At 40.0% G+C, this 25005-nt stretch overlaps 1 protein-coding gene across 1 annotated transcript; it reads left to right on the top strand.

Annotated features, from left to right (window-relative positions):
- Positions 1-17472: 17472 nt before the first annotated feature.
- LOC104243320 (uncharacterized) lies at positions 17473-20289 on the top strand. The gene is made up of 2 exons (XM_009798500.2): positions 17473-18621; positions 19171-20289. Exons 1-2 carry the CDS (start codon positions 17534-17536, stop codon positions 20033-20035), a joined length of 1953 nt encoding a protein of 650 aa, XP_009796802.1. The 5' UTR covers positions 17473-17533; the 3' UTR covers positions 20036-20289.
- The last annotated feature ends 4716 nt before the right edge of the window (positions 20290-25005 follow it).

Raw genomic sequence — 25005 nt, 5'->3', positions numbered from 1 at the left:
ACCAGTAGCAACCCCCCCCCCCCCAACGCCTGAACACCACCGGACAACCCCGACTGGAGCTGCTCCACCATTTTCAAGCTTCGCTGCATTTCCGAGCAGCTGGTTCTGCATGCTTTCGCGTCGCACCCCCCCCCCCCCCCCCCCGCAGCCCCAGTCCCGTCGACCTCAACCAAAAACCCAGCAACACCCATCGACCACCCGTCAAGCAACAGCCATCGCTGTTGCGTCGTCCAACCACCCCCTTCGTCAACTGCCCAAACGACCCCTCCAACTGTGGCTTCACATACACAAGTGTCGCGCCGGAAAAATACAGCAGCAACCAAACAATCCCTGGTCGTTGACATTTGTGGGTTCGAGCTTTCTGTTCGTCGAGGTCCGGTACGTCGAGGTGTTTGTCCGAGGTTTCGTCGTTGTTCCTCGTCCAGTAAGGTCCAGCTTGAGTTCCGTCGGTGTCGTGTTTGTCGTCCTAAGTTTGCCGAGGTTCAAAGGTTAGTAAACCTCAAGTATTAGATAAGGAAACGTTACATTAAATGTTCGAAGATGCAATATAGAAATTGGTATGATAATTTTCTACTTATGTTTTCATCGTATGCATTTTTGCTCATTTTGCGTTATGTGATTCTTATTTATTTGATGTCATGTAATCAAGTTTGATTAGTTGTTCTATGACACAAGTTCGACGTTAATTTGTTCGTCCTTTACTTCGCTTAGTTCATTCAAAAAAAATTATTATTAGTACATGTTATTACTACTCCCGAAATACTCATTCGCTAAAACTCTTTTTATTAAACTTCTAACAAGTTATGAGATTTTAGTTGTAAAGAAGCTGTAAGGTTTAGTATGGTTAAAGGCGTAAAAATGACATTTTAAAAAAAAAAATAAAAATAAAAATATAATAATAAAAAAAAGAATAAATAAATAAATTAAAAAAAAACGAGACTAGCTTCGCTAAATAAAAATGTACAAATTGCGGAGCCCTCGCAAAATATATGTATTAAATACTTAGATTCCGGGACGGGCCGTTTAGTAAATTTCACGGCCCTGCCCCAAAATAATAATGCGCTAGTTGCTTTAGGCGCGCCTTTAATAATGTTATCTCCCTAAACTCGGGTGCACATTTATGTGACCCAAATCCAAATCTCAACGGAGTCGAAATATGTCTCTAGTCACGGGCGCATTGATTGTGGCGTGGCCCGAGATGCATTTCCATGACGTTGCAAATTCCTTTAAAAAATAAGAATGAGATGAGCCTCGCCGAATAAAAATACAAATTGCGGGGCCCTCAGTAAATACTTGTTTTAAATTACTTAGAATTCAGGAGGGCCGCTTAGTGAATTTCGTGGCCTTCCCAAAAATAATAACGCGATAGTCTTTTAGGCGCGTGTTTAATAATTTACTTTCTTAAAACTTGGGGTGTGCATTTCATGCGACCCAAATCCAAATCTCAAAACATCAAATAAAATACGTTCCGGATTGTGGGTACATTTCATGTGACGCAGTCCAAAGAGTGTTTTAAGCGATGTTCACATTCTTGTAAAAACAATAATAATAAAGCGGTTAAAAGTCAAAATTTGCACATAAGTTCATACTTGTATAAAATCAGATAATCAAGCCGAATATAACAATTGAGCGACCGTGCTAGAACCACGGAACTCGGGAATGCCTAACACCTTCTCCCGGGTTAACAGAATTCCTTATCCGGATTTCTGGTACGCAGACTATAATATAGAGTCATTATTTTCCTCGATTCGGGATTAAAATTGGTGACTTGGGACACCCTAAATCTCCCAAGTGGCGACTCTGAAATAATTAAACCAATCCCGTTTCGATTGTCCTTTAATTGGAAAAAACTCCCCCTGCGCCCCTGCGGGTGCGGAAAAAGGAGGTGTGACACACTCAACCCGTCGTTTTACATTTTTGTCCCTCTAATTTGAACCTCTATATCTTTCACAAAAATCATAAACCCCTTGACCGCTTGAACTTTCATTAACACCTTATTTTTACTTTTGCATCATGCTATCTCTGGTATGCTTTGGACGCACTTTGCTTTGTGCAATTTGGAAGTTGGTAGTAAGCTTTGAAATCCTTTCTTACTTGCTTAAACAAGGCTGACATTGGAAAAATCTTAGAGAAATAAACCCAAAAGAAATGAAATGCAATGACTTTGAGAGTTAGGAATAAAAGAAAATCCAAAACTGGATACCTGTTTGAGAGGGGAAAAGGAAAAGAGACTTATCTGAGTGGAACACTGGTACCAATGATCATGACATGCATTTCGGATTAATTAGCCCAACCTATTCAACTAATCACCTTTCAGTTGTTATACTATATGCCCCAGGATTTCCATAACCCGATTTCTTTGCCGAATCACTGACCTTGTTTGGTTCGCGGTGCCCTAAAGGGTTTTCACCAACAAACTTCTCTCATTTAATCATCTCTCGACTCACCGTCGCCTTACAGTGCCCGTGAGGGTTTCACCAATAAGAATCTCTCATTTTTTATTTCTCTCAGCTTTCCATCGCCTTACGGTACCCGTGAGGGTTTTCGCCAATAAGACTCTCTCATTTTTTCATTTTTCTTGCTCAGAACGGAGTGTTGCCCCTGATATGAATCACCTCTACTTGCTCGACTTGGAATCTCTCTAAGACTGGTCGGAAGGTCTTTCTTTGGATCGTAATGTGGGTTTTTGGATAGGTTTAGAAGGAAAAGGTATCACAAAGTCTCAAAACAACTTGAATAGGTTAAATGTTACAACTCTTGGAATCAGATTTCTTACAACAACCACAACTTTCTGCCCCATTTTCTTGGTTTGGGGACTTTTGGATTTTTACTTTGATGGGACTGAACCGTGAGGCTGCTACAAAACAAAACAAACTACCAAGACTCCTTCCGGGTAGGGAGAGGAGTAGCCTTCTAATTGTTAAGCTTTACATTCGGCCCAACGAACTGCACGTCTTCTTTGCTAGAACCTTCTCCAACTTCCACCATGTTCACATCATCGAACAACCTCTGGAACCTTTCGATTAACTCCTCATCAATGTCAACCACATAACTTGGAACTGTTGTCACTGGGCGTTTCCTAGCACTGGGCTTGACAAAAGACCTGGAGAGACGCGGAATAGGCTTTGGAAGTACCCACGCCTTTTGTTTCAACCTTTTAGCCCTTTTCATATCTGCCGCTATAGGTTTGAATCCGAGACCGAATGTACCCAAATTTTCAGGGAGGGACACTGGTTGTATGATACCTTGCAGAGATGCACCAAGACCTTTACTGGGCATAAAGCCATTTTTCAGCATTTCAAAGGCCACCATGACTGATGCAGAGGTTATCTTTGGAGTTGGAACACATTTCCCTTCTGGAACCTTCTCGACCGGCACTGTTTCAAAAACTTGATAGACCCAAGGCCTTTTTTCATCTTCAACCTCAATGAATGGGGCAGAGGTATCATTGTGAGCACACAAATTATCCTCGCCATGTACGACGATCTCCTGTCTATCCCATTCGAACTTGACCATCTGATGCAGAGTGGATGGGACTGCTTTAGCGGCATGAATTCAAGGTCGACCTAACAACAAATTGTAGGAGACAACCACTTCCAGTACCTGAAACTCCATGGTAAATTCCACCGGTCCTATTGTCAACTCAAGCACTATATCACCAAATGATTCAATACCTTCCACAGGCAACTCGTCATTAGAGAAGGTGACCCTGTTCACCTCAAATATTTTGTTGGCGATCTTCTCTAGATAATTCACAGATATTTTGTCAGGGACGTGAGCTTCGTTTAGAATTTTCATCAGGCCCCGACGATGCTCGTATGAGTGGATTAACAATGATAACAATGAAATGTGAGCAGGCGTCTTTCTCAACTGCTCCACAATGGAATAATCTTGCACCTTTATTTTTCTCAAAAACTCCTCCGCCTTTTCTTCAGTCACTGCTTTCTTCACTAGAACTGGGTTATCTCTTGATGTTTAGCTTTATTTAACTCTTTCGGGGAAAAACATCTCCCCGAATGAGTTAATCCCTGGGCCTCATTGACTTCTTCTTTCACTTCCTTTCCCTTATAGGTCACTATCACCCATTTATAATTCCATGGGATGGCCTTGGTGCTGATTACCGGCAACCGGGTTACAGGCTTGATGATGACAGTATCCGTACGGGCACCCTTTACAATTATGATAGGCTTGTTTGTCATTCCTAGCACAACCACTTTTGACTTTTCTTGCTTCGCCGCAACATCACTTGGGGATCTTTTCTTGACTACCACAGATGGTTGACCGTTTGTCATGCTCAACTTGTTCACTGACCCTTAAACTGTTGGTTTTTTAGCTGGCTTGACCTCACTAGACTGAATCGTCATGACGGTTTGTGAAGTCTTCTTGGATTCCCCTCCCTTATGTACTATCTCGATCATGTTTGTTTCCTGATAGGTTGGTAATGGGTTCTGGTTGATGTTGGGTGCCTCTGGAGTTTGGACTTCAATCTGGTTTGTGTCAATGAGCTCCTGGATGACATTTTTTAGGTGCCAACACTTCTCCGTATCATGCCCCAGAGTACCAGAACAATATTCACAGCTCACGGAGTAATCAAGATTCTTTGGAGGAGGGTTTGGCAATTTCGACTCAATTGGCCTAAGCATATCCAACTACCTCAATCTATGGAATAGACTGGTATAAGATTCCCCCAATGGGGTGAAGGTTTTCTTTCGGTGCAACCTCTCATTTTTGAATGCTGGATTGGGTCAGAAACCTAGGCCGGCTGGGTTTTGGTAGGCTCGTGGGGGTGGGTAGGTATTTGGTGAAGCTGGGTAAATGTTTTGTGGGGCCGGGGCACGCCATTATGCGTAAGCAGGAGGTTGGGTATATGTTTGGGTGTGGTGGACAGAAATATGAGGGTCTGGTGATGGGAAGTAGTGTTGGGGTGGGATATATGGGGTTTGGGTGTAGGTTCGGTGATGGGGTCGGGGCTGGGTTTATTGGTTTGACGGGCCCCTGGGTCCAAACCATGATCCTGAATCAATTGTTGCCACATCTTCTTTCTTCTTCTTTCCAATCACTCCCCTAGTACCATTCTGAATGGCTTGGGTAGTTGCCTTGATAGCCGAGTAACTCATGATTTTGCTTGATTTAAGCCCTTCTTCCACCATTCCACCCATCTTCACTACCTCGTTGAACGACTTGCCTATGGCCGATATCAGATGGCCAAAGTAAGTAGGCTCTAAATCCTGCAGAAAGTACTCCACCATTTTGCTCTCCTACATCGGGGGGTTAACTCTTGCCGCTTGTTCTCTCCAGCGAAAACCATATTCTCTGAAACTTTCACTAGGCTTCTTCTCAATCTTAGTCAAAGACAAATGATCTGGAACAATCTCAATATTGTACTGGAAATGACGGGTGAATGTTTGAGCCATATCATCCCAGGTATATCATCTGCTGTGATCCTAACGAGTATACCACTCCAATGACGAGCCACTTAGACTCTGGCTAAAGTATTCCATCAATAGCTCATATTTCCCGCCGGCTCCTCTTATTTTACTACAGAATCCCCTCAAATGGGCCACTGGGTCTCCGTACCCGTCATACAAATTAAATTTCGGCATTTTGAACCCCACTAGCAACTGAACATCGGGGAATAGACACAAATCTTTGTAGGCTATGCTCACCTAGCCTCTCAATCCCTGCATGTTTCTGAATGACTGTTCCAGGCTTCTAACCTTACTGAGCATCTCCTCCTGCTCTGGGTTTTTAGGTCGTTTCTCAGTCTCGACAATGAGGTCGAAACAAAGAGTGTAAGAGTAATGCTCGTGGGCCTTGAAAGTAGGTGCCGGGGGATAGTATTGGTTATCTTGGGTCTGGAATAAGGGCTCACTGGAGGATCGATGGAGTATAGAGGGTGGGGGTGCCACGAAGACAGGGGTGGCTGGTGGAGGAGGGTATGGGACTGGTTTGGGTAGTGGTGCTTTTGGTGTTTGGGAAGTGGTGCCTTGGTAATGGTGGTAAATGGGAAAGCCTGAAGATAAATCAACAGAGGGAGGTTCTTGGGATTGAACCAGCGGTGGGACGAAAGCAGGGTTGGCGGGGTAGGATGGTGGTGGATGCCCTTTTACCCATGCCTGGTACATCTCTGTCATCTGGTGTTTCAACTTGTACAACTCCTCTTTCAGGTTAACATCAGACTCTCCCCCTCTCTTGACGGATCAATAACACTTGCATCCAGTTCTCACTTAGTCATGATCAACTTGTCTTTGGACCTAATGTTGTACGGGTGAGTTGCCAGAATGCCAAACAAACTAACCACTTGCCTGTACTTGATGACAACAAGCAAACTTGTTAGCGATTAGAGCTTAACAGATAGGCAACCGCACATTGGAGATGCAATTCACCTAAGCAGTTAACCATTTCTATTTGAATTTGAACTGCAGCTTGCGTCATCCCAGCTTTCACTAATTTCCATTTTGCAATTTCTCTCTCATCTCTTTTTTTTTCATTCCTGCTTTTCTTTATTCCCTCATTTTCCTCTCTTGTTTTACCATTATTTATTTCCCACAACCTTTTTTATTTTGCTCTTTCTTTCTTCTTTTTTTCATTTCACGGTTATGATCGAATACTGTGGGGATTGCCTACGTATCATGACGCCGCATGAATCAGACCAAGTGTAGTTCTAGAAATAAAAATAAATAAAACAAACATTTTTTTGGGGTTTTCAAATTTTTATAAAATAAAAACGTCTTGATTACAACGATTCATCCTACAGAAATTAATCATAAAAACTAAAAGACTTGAAAAAGGGGACTAACAGACTCCAACAGAAAGATGAAAATACAGACTCGAAAACAAACTAACAGACTCCAACAAAGAAAATGAAAATACAGACTCGAATGAAAATCATGAATACATCAATGCCTCAACTGCTCCAGGGGCCCGCGGGACATCAGTCGGTCTCACCACGGGCCTATGCGCAAGATCCCCTTGCAGACGCTCCAGGTCACTCATTACTTGGCGGAAAAAGGTCATTACCGTAGCAAAGAAGGTGGTTCTAGTCATGTCTTCACATTCATGGAACTTCATGACGATGTAGTCAATAATTGCTCTAACCCTCTCCCTGATGATACCCTTTTATTGTAGCAACCGTCCAACCTGCTGAGACCTGGCCCCTAAAACTTGTTCAGCTGTATGATTTTGTTCTTGAAGCTGTTGTAGGTCTTTTTCTAGTTGTGACATCAGTGCATAACAGTGTTCTCTTTCTGCTTTGAAATCCCTTGCATGCTTAGTCATTTCGTTCTCAAGGACAATAATCTTTTTCTTCAACCCCACGATTCCATTGTCATATTTCTCTTTTAACTGTTTGACCAAGCATGATTGTTCCTCTGCATTTTTAGCCAATTTTGTTCGAGCTCTTGCCAGTTCGCCTTCGGCCTTGTTTAGATCAAAACCATATTCACCCACTTTCTACCTAAGGTTACTTATAAGTTTTTCATTTTTACACTTCTAGCGGGGTTTTTGGCTGCTATTTTCATTTCCTGATTTTGGGCTTGTAGGGCATCATTTTCTTTGGCTAGCTTTTTCTTTTCACCCTCATCCGCAGTGGCTTGCAAACCATTCTCAAATTGAAGATCTCTAACTTGCTTTTCCATCTTTCTTATGGTGGCCTATACTCATTTTCTTTGGCCAACCAATCCCATTGTTCCTGTGACGCCTCGACAAATTCTTGAAGATGGGGTCTTTTGGCTGGTCTTCCAAACTCAACACTTCTTTTGTACCATGCGAGGTAACCGGGCGAGACTTCACCCTTGGATAGATCATGCACTTAGGTGCTTGTTGTCAAGTACTGACACTCACTCCAGATCTAGCGAACTGCCGCTTCATGAAACTAACCATTGGAACCGATCTCGACTACCTAAGTACTAAGGTCTTCATCCTTTGGAACTATTTGATACCTCCCCGGCTGTCTCAAAACCCAGTACGGGACATAAGGCTGTATGCTTCTGAGACCCATCAAGAGGAAGTGAGGACCTGTAGCAGGCATATATATGATTTCATCAGCACAAAGCTAACCTAACTTCCATTCTATTTGATTGGCGGTGACGGAACGGAGGCAGGATATCCATTCTGCGGCCCCTTCTGGCATGTTGAACCCGTCGACCCTTGTATAAAACTTCTCTATGCAGCTTTCTCCCGTTGACCCATGGTTCATGTACTAGGGACGATGACATAGATACTCGGTGATCCACATTTGTAGCAACAAGTTACACCCTTCAAAAAAGTCTGCTCCGGCTTTGCAGGCTGTGAGAGCTCGAAATATTTCGGACACTATCATGGGTGCGAGGGTGCTTTTGTCCTGGGTAAGCAAAGTGTTGACGACCCCGGCTACACGTACATCGATATTTCCGTCCTTCCTGGGAAACACTAAAAGACCCAAAAATACTACCATGAAGGCGAAACATCTATGCTCTTCCCATTTTAGTCGAGTCCCTTTACTGCAAATTTTGCTCTCTGGGTTTTCGAATCCCCCTATGTGTCTGTACCGCTGATATATGAACTGTGGAGTAGAAAACCCAATCGCCAAATCTGTATATTCAACCCCTTGCTTATTTTTAGCAAATCAAGAAACTTGTGAGAGGTGACGGCTCTCGGGGTAACCAGATATTTATGTCTCAAAGCTTCGATACTCCCAACATAACTGGCTATCTCTTCTAAAGTAGGTATGAGTTCAAAGTCCGAACAATGAAACACGTTGTGTGCTGGATCCCAAAATATAACCAATGCTTTTATTATGTCTCCTTTAGGCCTAATCTTCAATAACCCGGTGAGACCCCCCAAGTACTGGTTGACCACATCTCATCCTGATTTTCCCAGATCTTCCCACCATATATACAGTTCCAAAGGAATCTTGGTCATGAACTTCATTGGCAAGTTTTGATTTGTGCTCATTCTGCACATTTAGGTTAGGGTGATTGGTTTACACACAAAGTGAATCTTATTTGAAAAACTGACAAAAAGGGTTATTTTTTGCAAAAACAAATTAAGAAATCAGGGCTACTTTTGCGAATACGGCCCTTCAACACTTTCAAGTGGAAATTTTTAGGGCTGTGCTCGCTAAGTGGCCAAAATTTGGCAAAACAAAGTCAACGGCTATTCTTGCAAAAACAGCCTTCCGGCACCCCGTTTGGGACATTCAGCTATTTAGACAAGAACGGCATGACCCATTTTATTTACGACAGAATGACGACGCCTCATATATTTTTCCAAAATTTTCAAAAGCGGGCTGGACCCGATGAGGGTTGCCTACTGATCCCACATCCGGTGAGAATCAAAACCTGCGTAGTTCGGCCAGTTTTTACACGATTGAAAAATATAAACACTTTAAATGATTTTTCTACTCTTTTCTTTTCTTTTTTTTTTCAAAATTTTCGGCAGAGTTTCGGGTTATTTTGGATACCAGATTTTGGGCAACGGATGAAATTTTCTCTTATTTTCCGCACTTGGTCTCTTTTTTTTTCTTAAAAAAACATCCTCCTTTTTTTGGATTTTTCTCACTTAATCCAGAAGCCAGTCAGCATGCAATCCGAAACAAATTAAATGCACAGCTAGCACATAAAAATGCATCAAGTTGGTCTTTTATTTTCGGGTATGCCTGTCCTAGACGGACCCAACCCCTGTGTTGAGTCCCCAAAGTCAAATGCATATGATGCAAATAAGCGTTCTTACTAGGGATCCGGCATGAGGCTGAGTTATTCTAAGTTCAAAACCTGGGTATGTTGTTCTAGACTTGTGCACCCGAGCAGACAACTCGAGTCGGGGGGGGGGAGGGGGCTACGTACCGGGAACTAAAAGGCCATCCGGCTTTGTAACTTGTCCGAGCCTCTTCCTAATTTAAGGTATGACACTAACAGAAGAGGAGTCACGCCAGTGTGCACATCCCCGGAGATGAGAAGAGAAGGGTTTCATAGCAGTTTATATACAGTTCAGATAATATCAAAGTGGTAAAAAGCAGAATTTAACACATTAGACCCAAACATGTAATAAAACCAGATAATAAATAAAAGCCAAATATAATAATTATTCAAAGCTCGAATTCTTGAACCTTGAACCAGAGATTCTGGGTTCTAATCCCCAGCGGAGTCGCCAAAGCTGTCACACTTCCTTTTTACTACCCCGGAAAGGGTACAAAGGAGCTTTTTCCAATTTAAGAGACAATCGAAACGGAATTATTATTTAAGATCAGAGTCGCCACTTGGGATAATTTATGGTGTCCCAAGTCACTGGTTTTAAATCTCGAATCGAGGAAATATTGACTCTGTTTTATAGTCCGCGACACAAAAATCCGGGTAAGGAATTCTATTAACCCGGGAGAAGGTGTTAGGTAGTCCCGAGTTCCGTGGTTCGAGCACGGTCGCTCAACTGTTATTATTGGCCTATTTATTTGATTTTAAAACATCTTTGAAACCTATGTGCATTTTTATTCCTTTTAAACCGCTCTTAATAACCCAATTATTATACTAATATTTATTTAATTATACGTTTCGAATCACGTCACGGGAACCGTACCCCCGATCCACAATGTGTTTACTTTATTAACAAGATTAAATTGTGGCCGGGTCACATAAATGTACCCCCGAATCTTAGAAATTAAGTTTCATAACTACGTCACGGGAACCGTACCCGTAGCCATGACAATTATTTAATTAACGCGCCTAAAGCAACTACGAAAGTTCGAAGCATTTTTCTAGGCTAACTTTGTGAGGGCCATATGTTATAAATTTTATTCGTGTATGGCGCACCTCAAATTATTTTGATGAAAAGTTTTGTATATATTTTGAAGGCTAACTAAAGATAATCCTACTTATCTAATTTTAAAAAAAAAACAAATATCACAACCACGTCACGGGAATCGTACCCATAGTTGTGATAGTTTAATTATGTGCCTAAATCAAACTACGAGATTCATTTTTTAAATAGCTAGTTATGATATTTATGAGGGCCATGGGTTATATGATTCAAATGTACGAATGACACACCTCAAAATTATTTAACTAAATGAGTTATAGATATTCATATTAAAACTAATTTGAAATTAGGCGTCACAACTACGTCACGGGAACCGTACCCGTAGTTGTGCGGATTCATTATTTAAGCACTTGAAAGGTTTACCTACCCAAGTGTATGGAAAAATAGTAGAAATCAAATAAACTAACATAAATGAAAGAGGGTCCGCTCATGCTAATTTTATTTTTAATTCTGTTTAAATCCAAATTCCACGGACTAACAAGCAATTCTTTTCATTATCTCCTTCCCAATAGTGTGGGACTCAGTCGAATATCAACACATAAGGAAATTCAAAGCGCGAACTGGATCTAAATAGAAATTGAAGCTAAAGTAAGAAAGAAAAAATGTTTTCAGATTAATTTGACTCTACTAACTGAGAAAGTATCACTCATGTACTAACATGAATAAAGGTTATTGCACTTCCTCCCATGCAAACTTTACCCAAAATGGGGCGTATCAAACTCAAAGGCCTTTTGTATGGACAAAAGCTCCTCTTTTTGACTTCTCTATTCAGATTTTGATTGTGTTGGTTCTTTAGTAAAGCTAAAAGCCATACCCCCAATCTCTTGAGTGATAAAATGATGCTACAATGGCGATCGAGTAACAGTACAACCCAAAGAAAATTAGTTTATCTAGACGCTAAGTGCAAATAATCAACCACTAAGAAAATAGTAAATTCAATAAATTACACCTCGATTGAATACTACGACTTGTGAACATGCTGAACTTTCCTCCTAGAAATGGACAGTGAACTCAAACATGTGCAGGGAATTCTAAACAACTGGAAGCTAAAGGGTTAATGATAAGAATTCTTAATTCAAGAAGCTAACTCAGTTCACCAAATTTCAGAACAACTGCTTAAATTCAAGTCGCTAATAGCTACTATCAACTAAAATACACTCGATGACGGTCCCAAAACTTTGATGCAAAGTAAGATTATATTCTCAACAAGCAGCCATGGTCGGACTCAGATCTCAATACGAAGGTGCTACCAACTCGAATACTCAACTCAAATTCCTCAAGTAATAACACTCAATGAATTAGGACTAAAGTAGAATGATAAGCTATTTTTCTAATTCCCATAACTTCAAAGATGAACACAGCTCACACAGCTGAACCTTAAACTTCAATTTTAAGTCCAAACAATGGCAACAAACAGACTCGAACCACGTTTTCAGCCACAATACATCAGAGAAAATCGACATAGCTCAGCAGACTTTACCAAAAATCTCAGCTTGTCACAATTCAATAAGAAACTAAACTCAAACTCACTGATTCAATCCTACAAAAGCTTAAACGACAGCAACAAAGAGATGCAAACTCATAAATTCCAGCATACTCTATTATGACTTGAGAGTGTTTTCAACTAAAAAAAATAGCATAAATGGACCTGAACCAAGGCCAAACGAGCTTAGAACTCGACCAGAAGAAACAAACATTGAGTTTTAAGATTCAAGCTAAACCATGATAGAATACGAACACGCACAAACATAGAATCACGAGCAATAAGGAGGAGGATATGAAATGAACCTGAGTTGCAAAAAACTTAGATTAATTCTGCCTTTAACCCAATACAAGTGAATTCGATAATGAAAACTTCAAGAAAATAGCAGCTACAATGCGTTAGGATGCAAGAACTACGAACTCAAACTCGGACAGTCAACTCGATCTCAGCTCAGTCCATCTCCATTTTTGAAGGAAATCAAAGAAAGATAACGAAAACTTTTTTTTTCCCGATTTTTTCAGACTTTTGAAACAAAACCAAGAACAAAGCAAACAAAACGGAAATTTTCTAAACCATCTTCTCCGGAATCGAAATTGAAAACGCAAAAAAAAAAACAGAAAGAAAACTAAATGATTTTTCAAACTTTCCTCTCCAAATCTCAGACTCCAAAATTTTTTTCTAAAAATCATCCCAGAAAAAAAATCCCCTCAATAAAGAAACTTACCTGATATATATACCTCTCAAAAAAATCTCGACCCTTCTATTCCTTTCTTCACATACACGAAACTTGAAAATCTCTTTAAGAACCAATTCAGACAGATGGAAGGAGGGGATTGATCCTCAAATCAATCCACGGCTCCTATTTTTCGGAATTTATTCCTCAGAGATTTCAACGAATTCAGCACACGGGGTGGAAAAATGTGAGAAGCCGTTAGAATATTCGGTGACGTGGTGAGATGGGGTCGCGTGAGGTGAGTTTGAGCTCACTCTCCTGAAATTTGGCGAGTTTGGACACGGATCTAAGGTGAAGAAAACAGTGAATAGTAAGGCGTCGTCTCTGAATTTGAGATCTAGGGTTCATTTATTGGGGAAAATTTTATAAGGGCCTTATATACTAAGGGGAAATGGGGCGGGTCGCGGGGAAGGCGGGTCAAGGGTTTGGGCTAGCCGGCGGGTAAATTAGGATCAAATTTTGGATTAAAAGAGTTGGGCCTAACAGCCTTTTTTCCTTTCTAATTCCCTCTCTTTACTCAATTGTTTTTCCTTTTCTTTTTTTGTTTCTCTTTTCCTAAATTAATAAAAATCCCAAATTAAACTCTTAAACTAGATTAATTTACAAAATTAAACCAATTATCTAATATAATATTTACAATAAATTAATTACTCCTAAATTAAAAGAGAAAATTGCTAATTTAGAATTAAAAGGTTAAAAATGCAAAAAGATAAACTAATTTTTGATTTTTCAATTTTAATAAAGCAAATAATTGACTAATTAACCTTAAAAATATAAAAAATGACCTAAATGCACTGCATGGTATTTTTGGCTTTTTCATGATTTTTAATAAAAATAAACATGCACAGAAAAATGCAAATAATTAGCACAAATTTCCATAAAATCCTATAAAATTGTAAAAAATGGAAAAAATTATTTTTCTTGTATTTTATGGGAGTAATTCACATAGGGCAAAAATCACGTGCTCACAGGTGGTTTCCCCTTTCGTTGTTTCGCTCGTCGTATTGAATCCGTTGGGGACTCGGGAGGCGGGCATAATTTGGTCAAGCAGTCCGAGCTGTTTTGTCACCCTCGGCCTGATAATATTGGCCGAGCTACCTGAACCCACAAGCACAAGTTTAATTCGAAATGTATTCACAAGATAAGAAGTTACTAGAGCGTCGTTATGGGGCTGAGATAGAGCCTCGAGTTCGCTTTTTCTTGGTGAGGGTTGTTTTCGTTCTCCTGACCGTGGGTTTCTGCAGGGCACTGATACCTTAAAAAATCGTATGGGTGACATGTTGTGGCTAGTTTGCTTCGTTCTTTTTGGTCGCATCTCTTTCCTGGAACTGATTTTTGGCTCAGTCCTTGAGGAATTCTCGGAAATGACCTTTGTTGAGTAGTTGGGCTACCTCTTCCCGTAGTTGTCGGCAATCTTCGGTTCTATGACCGTGTGTGTTGTGAAATTCAGATACTAAGTTATGGTTCCTTTGTGAAGGATCTGATTCTACAAGCCTTGGCTAAATGTTGTCTCTGATTTTACTGATGGCGAATACGATGTCTGATACGTCGATGTTGAAGTTATATTTCGACAAGTAAGGTGCCTCAGTCGGACCTATGTATCTATTGAACACAGCTCTGCTGACAAGTCCCCTAGGGTTCTGGCCTCGGTCCATCCTCCGATCATTGCGGGGTATGTTACGCCTTGGGGCATTTCTTCTATCTTCAATATATGGTTGGTATCTTTCTTTGTTTGGCTTTGGTTCTTTTGCCGGGAGCCTGTTAGGATATACTAAGCCCGAGGGGGCTCCTAATTGGTCGTCTTCGACCCTGATCTTTGACTGGTATCGGTTTTGAATGTCCGACCAGGACACAATGGAATACTCGACTAGGTTCTGTTCAGCTGCTTCGAAGCTACCGAGCTTTATTCATTCAGACCTTAGGTGAAAGCCTGTACTGCCCAGTCATCGGAGACTAGTGGTAGTTCCATTCGTTCCGTTTGAAAGCGAGATACGAACTCTCACAACATCTCATTCTCGCTATGCTTGATCTTGATGATGTCAGATTTCCTTATTGCTACTTTGATGGCACTGGCATGTGCCTTTATGAAAGAGTCTGCCAGCATGGCAAACGAGTTTATAGAGTTAGGAGCCCTTCACTACACAAGTGAAAGCGGTAACGTGCTCATTGGGGTCTGAGGTTCCATTGTATTTCGAAAGGTCTGGCATTCTAAACTTCTTTGGAATGGGTTTGGGAGCCGCTTTCTCTAGGCACGGCCTTTGCATGAACTTCTTTGAATCCACACCTTTCAGGATCGGGGGTGCGTCTAGAATTTGGTCGACCCTGGAGTTTTCGGTCTCGACCTTTTTGTCGTTGGCTTCTATCTTCTTCTCGCCCGATTCAATCCTCCTCGTGAGGTCCTCGAGCATCTTTATGATGGAGGGGTCAGCCGTCAATCCGTTGTTGCTCGATCTCTCCAATAACTACTCGACTGGGGGAGTCGTGCCCGGTGCTACCGTGCTGGGAGTTTTCTGGTGACTTTGCAGCTGAGCAATCGCCAACTGTTGTGCTTGTAACATTTCAAAAATAACGTGAAGGCTAACCTCCCGTTCTTCCCTAGTTGGGGTTTTGTGAGATTCTTATTGGTCTCCTTAGTGCACGCTCATATTAGTGTGGGAGCCTACATCGACGTGTTGAGCATCGCGCGAGACCGCGTCCACGGGGATTGGTTCTTGGGCGTTCTCAGGGTTTCGTGGTGGTACACCAACACCAGGGACATCCACACCGTTCTCTCCATGGTTCTCGAGATTGTTTTTTACTGAGTTAGACATTTTGACCTGAAATCAAAGATCTTGGGCAAAAAAAGTGTGAAAGATAACTTGCGTTACGTAGTGAAACCAGCAAGAAAATAATCACTATTATTTTTAGCCCCACGGTGGGTGCCAAACTATTTATCATGAATATAATAATAACAATTAAATTTGATTTGTGGTTCTAAAAATACGTGATCTATTTTTATGCTAGTTGTTAGGCAATTGATGTTATGTGAAAGACTTAGAAAGAGATAAGAGCTTGAGAGTAAGGTGATAATCAAACCGAATGGTTAATAATCGGGGCCTCGAGCTTGCCTACTTGGGGGCCTCGGGGTCGAATCTGATGCTCGGCTGGGAGCTATCGGGGGTAGTCGGTGGAGACTAACAGTTATAATAAAATCAGTGATGGCTCTTTATGGCCAATAATAAATAATAAATGATGAACAATGAATAGAACACAATAAATATGAGCAATCAATGAAGTAATAAGTCAAGAGAATATGTTAGAAAGCAGAGAGAATGTTTTTGTGTCTTTTATTTTTCACATAACTTTACAAAGTGACAAGAATCCCCTTTTTATAAGAGGAGGAATCCTAATATAGTACAAATACATTAATTACATAGATATAGAGATGAGACAGCTAGTTGATGTCATGATTCCGGTCTGAACTTAGCTCACTAGACTTTGTCAGCTCTTGCTATGCGCCTTGGAAACTCCCCACTTTTTCATTATAGCCGTTGGTCTGCACTGACTCGAGGTCGAGCGTCGATAGCCCTCGAGGGTGAACCTCGACCATAGTCTCGAACTTGTGAAATACGCTTACGAGGCATTATAACGATGGAAAATTAGACCCTCCGATTTTACCGTATACAGGCTGCTTCCGATAGACCCTTGGCATCTCTCCCTCCAAGAACTCTCCACCTTGCTTCTGGGGTGACTCGAACTCACAACCTCTTGATTGAAAGTGGAGGGTGCTCACCACTAGAGCAACCCACTCTTGTCCAGCCTGATAAGTAACTAGAAAATAAAGCGATAACTTGTGTCCATCATGTCAAATTACAGTTGTATAATCTTCTAATATCCAAACTTACTGTCTGAAATCGTATTGTGTAGGCCTACTAAAGAGGAAATACTTCCTATAAGCTACTCCCTCTGTTCCCTTTTAGTTGTCAAGTATTTCATAAATAGATTTTATTTTTATTTGTCACTTTAAAATAATTTATTTTTCTTGTTTTGCCCTTAACATTAATTATTCATTCCAAATAATTTTTTAAATCCATTTAGTTTTATACACCAATTAATATGGGTATCATAATAAATTAAATATTTTATTTATTATTTTTTAAGAGTATACAAAATTAATAGTGGACAAGTAAAAGTAAACGAAAGGAGTCTAAAGGATTTATCTATTCAAACGTGTTAAACCCAAAACTTATAAGTTGTCTTTGTGCTATTTTTGAGATTAGACAAAGTAGGGCCCATAGGGTGGGGGCCAAAGAGAAATATGTACGAGTGGGGCCCTCAAACGTACATACATACATGTTGTATATGCATTTATGTGTCTAGATTTTATATGGACAGTACAAAAAAATCAACATAAAATCTTTTTTAATCTCTTTAAAAAATGGAAAATTTAAATTTTTTAACAAAACAGCTGGAAAACTATAAAGAAAAAACATCCTTCTCTGGCAAAACAAATCTTTTTCTCTCACGTTTTTCAACTCTCTTTCCTAATGGATCCTCCACCGTTTTCCGGCGGCCCAACTTCCACAACAGCCGCCGTTCCGCCGTCGGGAAACGTCAATTATGCTGACTCAGCAAATTCCTCGCCGCGATCCCGCCACACAGAATCCTGGGACGAGCAGCCGCCACATGCCGCCACCGCCGGCGGCAAGCTCCGGCTAATGTGCAGCTACGGCGGGCACATAATCCCTCGTCCCCACGATAAATCTCTCTGTTACGTCGGCGGCGAAACCCGCATTTTCGCCGTCGACCGTAACACCTCTCTCGCCGACCTTTCTGTTAAGCTCTCTAAAACCCTACTCGGCGGCCATCCCTTTTGTTTAAAGTATCAGCTTCAGAATGAAGACCTTGATTCACTTATCTCCGTTACTTCCGATGAAGACCTCGAAAACATGATCGACGAATACGACCGTATGAACATGAATATGAACAATTCATCATCTTCTAAAGTCGCTCGGCTTCGTTTGTTTTTATTTCCGAGCAAAACTGAGACAACTGAAATAGTTCGAGAAAGTTTAATTAAATCGAAGACAATTGAAATGGTTCGAGAAAGTTTAACGAAATCTGATGATTGGTTCGTTAATGTTTTAAATGGTGCGAGTTCTGCTACGGTGCTTTCTGAAACTTCGTCTGTAAATTACCTTTTGGGTTTGGACGATGACGTGGAAAATGTTAAAAATGACGTGGAGGGACAGTTAGAGGTGAAAAATGGTGAAAATAGTGTTAAGGTTAGTGCGCAGGATGTTATTCAATCGGTGCCGGATTCTCCGATGGTTGAAACGACGTCGTCTTTTGGGTCAATGTCTTCTATGAATTTGCCGCCGATAAAGGTTCATGTTGAGGAGAATCAAAAGGGTGGAACTTTTGAGGAGCAATTTTCACAGATGACTCTTGGGATAGTAACGCAGAAGCCTGAGGAAGGAGCATTTGCGGGTTTATCTTCGCCGCCTGCGCCGCCTGTTTTAGTGCCGGCGACGGTTGTTTCCGGCGTGCAACTGCAACAGATACAGCTGCCTCCTCAGCTGCAACCAAAGCTTGTTGTCCCATCTGATTTGCCTTCCCCTGATTCAGTTTCTAGGTAAATTGTCTAACAGATCTTTACTTTAAGTCATATGGACTGACTTTACGTCAAAAATATTTATGCAATCAAGTGACTTAAAAGTAATTGCAGGTAATTTTATTTAATAGTAGCATTGATTGCTAACCTGGATTAAATAACAAATAAGAAGTTATAAAGGGCAGCCCGTGCACAAAGTATTCCGCAATAATGCAAGGTCCGGTGAAGGGCCGCACCCCAAGGGGTGTGTTGTAGGCAGCCTACGCTGATGCAAGCATCAGTGGTTGATGCCACGGCTCTAGCCCGTGACTTATAGGTCACACGAAGACGACTTGACCGTTGCTCCAAGGCTGATTCCACGGCTCGAACAAATAACATGTTATAATAGGTTAAATTAGACCGACAGCGTGTAAAGTCGTTAACAGCATATGTTACTTAAAATTATATGTTTGTGGAAACATATCAAATTGCTTGAGAAATTTGCTTTTACTTAATGCAAGTTCTTATTAGTGTTAAAAAAATGGGTAAATGAAATGGTCTGAATTTGGATCTTGATTCAATTTGATGCAGTGAGAGTAGTGTGACAAATCCTTTGTCCAGGCAAATGCATTACCTTTATCAAGAACCAGGGGTTCAATTCCAGTCTGGGAGTGGTAGGATTTCTGGTAATTCCGTTGATCCAAAGATGAGCGATTCGATTGGAAGGGCTCAGGTAAAACAGCAAGTTTTGGATAGTGGATATGCATTGCCAGTACAATATGATCATCAACAGCAAATGCATCAACCCCAACAGTTTGTTCATATGGGACAGTATATGCAGCATACGCCTTCTGGCCCTGTGCCGATGGCGTCTTATTATCCTATGTACCCTTCACAGCACCAAACTCATCCTCAACAACACCCGGCTCTTGAGCACCAGTATCCCGTTTACTTTATTCCTGCTAGACCTTCCCAAGGTTACAGTTTGCCGTTGCAACAAACAAATTATACTGAGCCTGCTCAAACAGCGCTTTCTGCCCGTCCCCAAACTCCTCCTACAATGGTCAATCCCACAGCAGCTTACAATCCGGCTAGAAATCCTCCGACAACTAAACCTGAAATGGTTGCTGGTCCATACAGAACTGTAAGTGCCGGTGCAGCAGCTCCACAAATTGTTCAGATCACTTCAGGCCAGCATCAGCCACAATATATGGCCTACTCTCAGATTCATCATCCTTCTCAGTCGGTTCCTCCTACTTCAGCTACTACTGCCAGTTATGCATATGATTTTGCTGATCCTACGCATACAAAGATGTACTACACTCAGCCGCTAGCTCCCCAGTTGGCTGCTCAATATCAAACAATGACATCCGCCCCTGCAGTTAGCTTCACAGAAACTTCTTCTCAGTTCCCCGTTGAAAATTTGAAGCAGCAACTTAGAACTTCGCAGGCATGAAACTGTGAGTTGAACATGAAGAAGCAATTTTGAAAAGTTGGTTTGGTAAATCTTAAAGTTTCTGTTAAATGCTTGAATTCTTATTATTATTGGTTTGTTCAAATGTATAAGTTATAGGTAATAAGAAGGTTGGGTCTTTCTTTTCTTTTCTTTTCTTTTCTTCTGTAAGTAATGCTGTTTTACCCAGGAAAGCATAGTGGTGAAAGACCTTATTGTGAAATTTCAAACTCATATCATACATCCTCAATTCAATACTATGTGGTTTTCAGAACAAATATAAAATTAGTGCAAGCCCTGCATATATTTGTTAAGTACACTCCTCTAAATCTATTTGTTTCTTTGTGTCTGGAGGACGACATAACTCGTTCTACAATATATTGTCTCAATATTTGTGCTTTCTGCGGGTGTGGAGGCTGGGAATTAGGATAGAGGGTTAGGTAGTCGAGCTTTTTCTTTGTTTTGTTACAGTAGCCATAGTACACCACTAGGTGTCTTTATGTTTTTTCGCCTTTCCGGGTTTCTGTTATTACTTGTTGTTGCCTTTGCTTCGATTTTAATTGTAATAACTAGTGCTAGTTGTGCGTCTTCGCTTGATTCTCCGATTGGTTTGCTTGTCATTGGCCCTTTCCTTTATCTCCCATGAGCGGAGGGTCTACCGGAAACAGCCTCTCTGCCTTTTAAAGGTAGGGATAAGATCTGCGTATATACTACCCTTCTCATACCCCACTTGTGGGAATACACTGGATTTGTTGTTGTTGTTGCGCTTTCTGCGGCTATCATTTCCGGTGTATATACTACCCTTCTCATACCCCACTTGTGGGAATACACTGGATTTTGTTGTTGTTGTTGCGCTTTCTGCGGCTATCATTTCCGGTCTACAATAATATTGGGAAGCCTAGTGCTCTGCATCTTTATTTTTATTTAACATCACATTAGAATATTGCATTTCCAGAAAGCTGATTAGATGAATGTACTAGTTCCTCATATGTAACCAAACAACCTGCTCCAAATGAAATAAAAAAAAATATTTTTTCACTGATTCTCATATCACTTTTAATGTGGTACTATATTCTATTAACCCTATATATATATGTCTCTTTTAACCCCTGCTTTTTTTAATCTTCATTACATAGTTAATTTATTATTTATATTATATAATACTTAAAAGGTACGAGGTTTTTGACAAAGTTTGGCTGATTAATGATAGTACCAATTAGCTTATTCAAGATTCGGATGTCTCTTTCCAAGTCCCACGGTACCATGTTGTTGTCAAAAGCTGCCAATTATTTTTGCTGCAACAGTTAGAAATTTTAGACAAGGTGGTTTGTTGCTGACTCCATGCCTTGTCATAACCAGCACATTTGTATGTCTCATTTTGGACTGCAATTATGAGAAATTTGACCATCTGGGGTCTTCATTTATTGTTCTTTTCTATGTGTGCTCAACTATAATATAAACAGTAAAAATGCGCGGCACGTCAAACTAATAGGTACATGATATATCTTCGCACGTAGGTTATTTTCACTTAACTAGAGTTAATTAATATATATATTTTCATCTCATTAATTCATTATACATAATAAGTTGATATGGTTTTGTGTAAACATTCGAGGAGGCAAAGTTTTTACGCTAAACTATATCTGCAACTAAATAAGTATCATAGTTTTATTTGACCAAAAAATATAGATCTTGGTTCAACTAATTAAATTTATATAAATGAGGGTTAATTTTAGCTAACAATAATATCCCAAAGATGGAGTTCTCAGATGTGCAATAAATGTAACGTAGGTATACTTGAGTAGCAGCAGCAGCATACAATCAATTTTCAAGGAATCAAAAGAAATAATACATCATTAAATATTGATGAATAGTAATAAATGATATTTAAGTAAATAGAATTAATGAGTCACCCAAAAAAGGATGGAATCAGAGAATTCTTTCTAACAATAATGAGTGATGGACAATCCTTTGAATATTTGAGTTATTCGTGGAAAAAGGTGTAGACAAGAATTTTAGTGAAAAGATCGTGTTTGTATGCTTGCAATAAGATCTGATTCTCTCTCTAAAGTCAAAGTATAGTTTTTACAAATAAATATCACATGTGATGTTCCATATCATTGTGTCTCTTTCTTTTTAAAGGGAACATGTTCCTAAAAACCTTAACAGTACAAGTGCAAAGAATATTCACTAGAATATTCTCTTTTATGTCCTATCTCGAAACAAGCCGTTATAGCTCTATTAAGGATGCTCGACCTCAGCCTTAATAACAATTCCTCGACTTCAGTCTTGCTAACTCTTCGACTGCGGCCTTCGTTGATAATTAGATTACTTCAACGCGTGGCATTCTAAAAATATTTTACAAATACCATCTCGACTAAAGATAGATTTTGACCCATACAAGTTTTCGGCTTTTCGGCTTAATAGCATAGTAAGAAAATGTGTGCTTCGGAAGTGTGAAGGCATCAAACCTACTCAACACGCATTTTCCACAATGGCTTTGAACCTTTGTCTACATGTAGAGGTGATGCAAGATAATTTTTGTACATTTTTCCTTTGCCAAACATAGAATACCTTTTACTATTTATGCTATCATAGATAATTATCTTTATTTGTGTTTATTCAGATTTAAATCTACAAAATTTCGTTCTTAGTATTACATCTATTCATTCCATTACTTAAATAGTCGCGTGCATGATTATAATTAACCATTATTCCAGAGAAAATATGAGCATTCTGCATTAAAAAAATTTCAGAAGAGGAACCTTGGAGCTAACTGTAAAGTTGTCTTCGTGTAACTTATAGGTCACAGGTTCGAACTTAAGAAATAACCACTAGTGCTTGCATTAGAGTAGGTTGTCTATATTACACCTCTTGGGGTGCGTCCCTATTAGGTGTTTGTCCAAATTTTTTTTTATCATAATTGGTTTTCCTATCTCATGAAGGAAATGACAACATATTTACCATAATTGAATTTTTCTTTTCCTAGAAGGAAAATATAATTCTTTCATATTTGATTAGTCTCTTTTCTTGTAGGAAAAGATTTGGACTTCTATAAATTGAGGATCCTTCCTTCTCATTCAGTAGCATCCACAATGTAGCCATATGAGGTTTGAGAGTCGTGTTTAGGGGGAGAACTTTACGAGACAAGTGTTAGTGTATCACTTGTGTTTTGCCTCTTCGTGAGGTTGTTCTCTCGATATGGATTGCTCATCTCCGCCGTGGATGTAGGTCAGTTGACTGAACCACGTTATATGCTTGCGTCTCTTTTGATATATTTTTCTTTTGTTGTATGATTTATCGTAGTTCAATGTTTGTTTTACTAGCTTTCGCATGAAATCTATTTTTCGGTCCTAACAGTCCCTTCTTCGAACGCTACGTGAACGCATAATATTTTATGCATCGAATTGCCCTCATTAATTTGAAATCTTGAAACTGTCTTTAGTAAAGGCTACTAGGCTCCAACATTCCATTCTCCTTATATGAAACGAATGCCGCAAAGTGAGAACTGAGAATAGGATTCGATAAAGACAAGAAGAGCTGAATATGAACGCCGAACAGGACAAATGGGCAATCTTTAGTCAGTCTTATTCTTTCATAACAAGTTACGGCCAATTTGAACTTTCTTGATGACCACATGCCTATGAGAAAGGGCAGCCCAGTGTACTTGTATCGGGAAAAATTAAGTTTATATATAGAATTTATTATAAGATGACATGTCATGATACGTAGACCAGTTAAAAAAGAACAAGTGATGAAGAATAATCAAAGAGACACGAGCTTCAACAGGCACAGACAGTCATTCAGATAAAAGGCAAGGAAGGCAGGTGCTCGAACCTCTTTATGACGGAAGAGAATGAATCTGATAGAAAATAAGGAATGGATGCGAACTATTGGTCTTTAAATACAGAATCGTTAAGGAATTTGTATTGAATCAAATATGATTGATGATTGCAACATTACATTAAATGCCATTAATTGACAATAATGGCTCAATTATAGAAGAAACGAAACGTACCACTTAGAAATAGCTATAAAATGAGAAGATTGATCATTTGTAAGGACACGAAATATCACAGAAATATACTGATTTACTTTGTTTTCTTCTGCTGATTATTATCAGAGTCAATTTCTTTTATTCATTTTATATATTGATTATCAGTAACCCGAGTTCTTCTAAAATAAAGCTTTGACCGAAATTACTATTTTTGGTTAAACAAATTGGTTCCGTTACGGGAATATGATAATCGTTTACTTTCTTAATCAATTCTTTCATCAAAACTTACCATGTCGAATAACAACGACAACAACCAAGATACTCAACATCAGGAGAATGATGCGGGTGATAGGACACCACTTCCCTCACCGCGTGATTCACAACGTCAGTCACGAGAAGGAACTCCAGATGGCTCTAAAACAAATAATGAGGTTGCAAACGAACAAGCACTTGATGATGCCTTAAAAAATCTCATTGCTCAACAAGTCAGCAATGCCCTCCGAGCTTTTACCAGCCAATTGCCAACTGCACAACCAACACCAACTCCGAATCAGAATACTTTGGAAAACCCATGTTCTGGGCTCGTTAACTCAGGAACTGGTGGAACTCCAAGCGAGTCTCACGATGGCGAGCCGGGTAACATAGTTAATTCTGATTTACAAAATTTAGTTCTAACCTTGCAGAAGCAGCTCAAGGAGCAAAGCGACCGTATAAAGCAAATACCTGGAGTACCACCTGTAATCAAAGGAATAGACATGGATAAGTACTCACAACAACCATGGAAGCCTAGTGCAACTCTAGTGCCAATCCTAAAGAAGTTCAAAATGCCTGATATTCCAAAGTATGATGGTACAACTGATCCACGAGATCACGTGGCTGCATTCACAACTGGTGTGAAGGGCAACGATTTAACCAAGCAAGAAATTGAATCAGTGTTGGTCAAAAAATTTGGTGAAACACTCACCAATGGTGCATT

Source organism: Nicotiana sylvestris, chromosome 10 (assembly GCF_000393655.2).
Source record: "Nicotiana sylvestris chromosome 10, ASM39365v2, whole genome shotgun sequence".
Taxonomy (NCBI): Eukaryota; Viridiplantae; Streptophyta; class Magnoliopsida; order Solanales; family Solanaceae; genus Nicotiana; species Nicotiana sylvestris.
Note: the sequence above shows the minus strand (reverse complement) of the source record. Positions and strands in the feature narration are given on the sequence as shown.